This window comes from Ipomoea nil, unplaced genomic scaffold (genome assembly GCF_001879475.1).
Source record: "Ipomoea nil cultivar Tokyo-kokei standard unplaced genomic scaffold, Asagao_1.1 scaffold3314, whole genome shotgun sequence".
In the NCBI taxonomy this organism is placed as follows: Eukaryota; Viridiplantae; Streptophyta; class Magnoliopsida; order Solanales; family Convolvulaceae; genus Ipomoea; species Ipomoea nil.
The window spans coordinates 6,627,719-6,631,809 of record NW_017619742.1 but is presented as its reverse complement, the minus strand read 5'-3'; the positions used below and the strand labels follow the sequence as shown (position 1 = coordinate 6,631,809).

Here is a 4,091-nt window from a genome sequence, read left to right as displayed (position 1 = left end):
CATAATTATGGTGAGCAGATCTTACATCTTCGGAAAGAATAGTTACGCCTAAGGGGACATATGGATCCAGTATCTCTTGCTGAATACCAGCGCCTTGAAGGAACCCTGAGCCGTATTGAGAACCAGGAGGATGCCTACTGGAAACAAAGAGCCAAACAACACTGGCTGAAAGAAGCAGATGCAAACACGAGCTTCTATCACAGGTATGCCTCTAACCGAAAGAAAAAGAATACTTTGTCTAGAATTCAGAATGATAATGGGGATTGGGTGGAAGGAAATGCCATGCATGCAGTTGTGATAGATTATTTTAATAAAATCTTTACTTCGGATAATCCTGCTGATGGGATGGAGTTTTTTGCAAATATTACTAAGAGAGTCACCCCGGCTCAGAATGAGTGTTTACTCCGGCCTTTTGAGAGAGAGGAGGTTAAAACTGCTTTATTTGCTATGTTTCCTGATAAGCACCAGGCCCGGATGGAATGAATCCGAGATTTTATCAACATTTCTGGGATATTGTAGGGAGGGACGTGTCAGATTTTATTTTGGAATGCTTGAATACACGATCCTTCCCCTCTAAGTTGAATGAAACTAATGTGATCCTAATCCCCAAGAAGAGTACACCCGAACGAATGACGGATCTCAGGCCAATAGCCCTGAGTAATGTGGTATATAGAGTGATGGCCAAGATGATTACAAATAGAATGAAGCCGTTAATGGGTAATATTATATCTGACTCTCAGAGTGCATTTATACCGGATAGACTCATTACTGATAATATTCTAATAGCTGCAGAGGTGGGGCATTTTTTGAATCGAAAGCAGTGTGGGGCGATGGGTTGGGGAGCCCTAAAATTGGATATGGCAAAGGCATATGACAGGATGGAATGGCCTTTTGTAAAAGGAATGCTTTTGGCTCTTGGTTTTGATGTGAGATGGGTGGATCTAATAATGCTTTGTGTGACTACAGTATCTTATACTTTCCTTGTTAATGTGAAAGTCAATCTGTAGTACCTACTCGCGGATTGTGCCAGGGGGATCCACTGTCCCCGTATCTTTTTATTATTGGTGCTGAAGGTCTCTCTTTATTATTACAACAGGCACAAAATACGGGTTTGATTCATGGTCTGTAATGGAGTCAGGCGACGTATTGGGTCCGGAACTTCTACACTCATATGGGAGCATCCATGGCTTCAGGATGATACTGACCCAATGATACATACTGAGATGCCTCCACAGTTGGCTGTAACAAACCTCAAGCCAAAACGCAGCGTTTGATATCGGCAGTTAGCAGTTAGGCAGTTATAACAGGAATTGTCCTTTTTGCCCTTGTTAGTTGTAGCCTTGTAACTACTTAAACTGTCTTCTTTAGTTGAGAAGGGGTTAATGAAAATACACATCACTTTCTTCTTAATTTTCCTTTTCTTTTCCGAGTAACCGTAACACCTGGTATCAGAGCTTCCGACTCCATGACAAACACACGCAGAGATTACGACGAAGCTGCCCGGCAGATCGCCGAGATGCAGGAACAGATGCAGGCAGTTCAGGCGCAGCTGAATGATAACCAGAGAGGCTAGTGCCGAGGCCCTAGGGGCCTTCCAAACCGGATTCCAGACATTCCAGACGGAGGTGAGGCAGTGGATGATGGCCATGGCGCAGGGGACAACGAACCCACAACCGGCAATCGCAGCTCAAATTCCGACCGGAGCACAGTCCCTTCGTTCCGACGAGGCTAGTACTTCCGTTAACCACCTTGGAGGTAATCGATCAATCCCCAACCCTAATCATATCACTAATCCTGTCGATAATTTTGCTGGAATGCACTTGGGGAACCAAGAGCAGCCCAGACATGGGTTACGCTATAATGATGACCAATTGCGTGCTCCCAGACCTAGGATAGAGTTCCCTGAATTTGATAGGGCAAACCCTAGGGGATGGATTAGGAGGTGCAATAAATTCTTTCTGTTATACCGAATTCCTGATGATATGAAAATGGAATACGTGTCATTCTATATTAAGGGGGGGATAGATGCCTGGTTCGATGGGTATATGATTGATCATGGTGGGAGAGTCTTCTGGGACGAATTTGCAGAGGATGTGTGCAGAAGATTTAGCTCCTTGGGCTTAGAGTGTGTGGAAGAAGAATTCAAAAGGCTAAGACAGACTGGATTGGTAGAAGAATATAACAGTAAATATGATGAACTGACAATACAGATGCTGATTGCACACCCCTCATTGATAGAAGTATATTTCATCATAAATTATATTAGTGGATTGAAGAACCACATAAGGTGCTTTGTCAAGACTGCTAATCCCTTGACCTTGATGGATGCATATGTGTATGCTAGACAATTTGAAGAGGGCCTAAAAGGAAATGAGTGGGTTGGGAAGGAACAAAGCCAGAGAACAAGTAGAAGCTTTGGAACACCTTCTGTGGGATCAGCAGTTAGTGTGAATAGAAGCAGGCCTGGGATATAGTTGAGTCAGGCTGAATTGGAGAAACTTAAAGAGCAGAAGTTGTGTTTTTACTGCAGGGAAAAGTGGCAACATGGGCACAAATGCAGGCCTAAAACATTCAATGTGATGACAGGCATTGAAGAAGGGCAAGTGGAACAAGAAGGGAATGAAGAAGAACCCTCTAGCCCTAAGCTTAATAGAGAAGATTGTGAGAGACTTGCTGAGGTTTCTCTCTTGGCCATGCTGGGAGGAGAAGACCTGAGCACTATCAAATTCCTGGGAAAAGTAGGCAAGAAGAAGCTAATCATCCTTGTGGACATAGGCAGCACCCATAGCTTCCTAGATCCAGTGGTAATCCAAAGCCTCAAAACAGTAACCTACAAGACCAATCCCTTGTATGTTACAGTGGCCAATGGGCAGACTATAATGTGTGAAGAAGCTTGTAGTGAATTCTCTTGGACAATGCAAGGGGAAGAGTTCCAGAGGGACTTTAGACTATTGAGAATGGGAGGGTGTGATATGGTATTGGGCATGGATTGGTTAGATCAATTCTCTCCTATCCAATTATATACAAGGCCACTGGGAATATCCTTTATCAAAGGAGGGAAGGAAATCACACTGCAAGGTATTTCTGGAAGAGTAAGTCTTAAAGAAGCAACCTCCAAGGAAAAAGCTAATTGGGCAAAAAGGGGAGCACTATGATTTTTAATCTACTGTTGTGGTTCTAATCAAACTCCTGCAGCATCTTGCAATGCAATAGAAGCCTCCATATCACCTGCTGAAACCATGGATGCCAGGGTGAAAGAAGTACTGTCACAATACTCTGATGTATTTGAGGAACCACAAGGCTTACCCCCTGCTAGACTTTCAATAGTACAAGGCTTACCCCCTGGTCCCGATAGGGTGGTGAAAGTCTAGAGAGGGGGGGGGGTGAATAGACTTTCAAGCTTTTTCAAATTAAATAACTCTTCGGTAACTTCAACTCTAAGTAACAAGTAAATAGAGCAAGTTTGTACTGCACAGCGTAATAATAGTAAAGAGTTATGCCCAACTAGTAAATTAAGTGTGCAAGTAAGTAAGATAGGTACAAATGATATGTAAAGTGACAGAGATATCTTGAATATATAAAGGAGATGGTGCACTCAATATATAATAACAATATTCAAGATTGTAAATAAATATCGTGTCACGTCGTCCGTGTGACGAATGTTACATGCAGCACGTCAAACTTGCTTAGAATAAATTAGTATTTAAGCTCGAGAAGTTTGAGTCACATGCATACGTGAGAACACACTAAACCCGGATGATTAAGATTAACTGTGAATAGTAAACGGGTTAGTCGGATGAGATAGATATATATAGCAAATAATGTAAGTGCGGTATGTAAATGAGAGAGGCAATTTATAGTGGTTCGGAAGTGGCGTAATCTTCCTAGTTCACTTTTCTCCTTTCACGTCTAGGAGAAATTCACTATTTTCCACACACAGTTACAATAGTGAACAAGTGCTACACAGGCACTTCTTCCGGATGTCTTGCACACAGCTACACCCTGCTCCGAGTGTCTCGCACACAGCTACACTCAACTCCGAGTATTTCGCACACATCTATACTCAACGCCAACTAAGTGTCTTGCACACA

At 42.8% G+C, this 4,091-nt stretch overlaps 1 protein-coding gene across 1 annotated transcript; it reads left to right on the top strand.

Annotated features, from left to right (window-relative positions):
• Positions 1-629: 629 nt before the first annotated feature.
• On the top strand, positions 630-1,007 carry LOC109169469. Its single transcript, XM_019318352.1, has one exon. The coding sequence runs from the start codon at positions 630-632 to the stop codon at positions 1,005-1,007; it is 378 nt and encodes a 125-aa protein (XP_019173897.1).
• The last annotated feature ends 3,084 nt before the right edge of the window (positions 1,008-4,091 follow it).

Bases quoted from the DNA above. Each gene is read 5' to 3' on its own strand.
- LOC109169469 (XM_019318352.1), top strand. From the start codon at position 630: ATGACGGATCTCAGGCCAATAGCCCTGAGTAATGTGGTATATAGAGTG.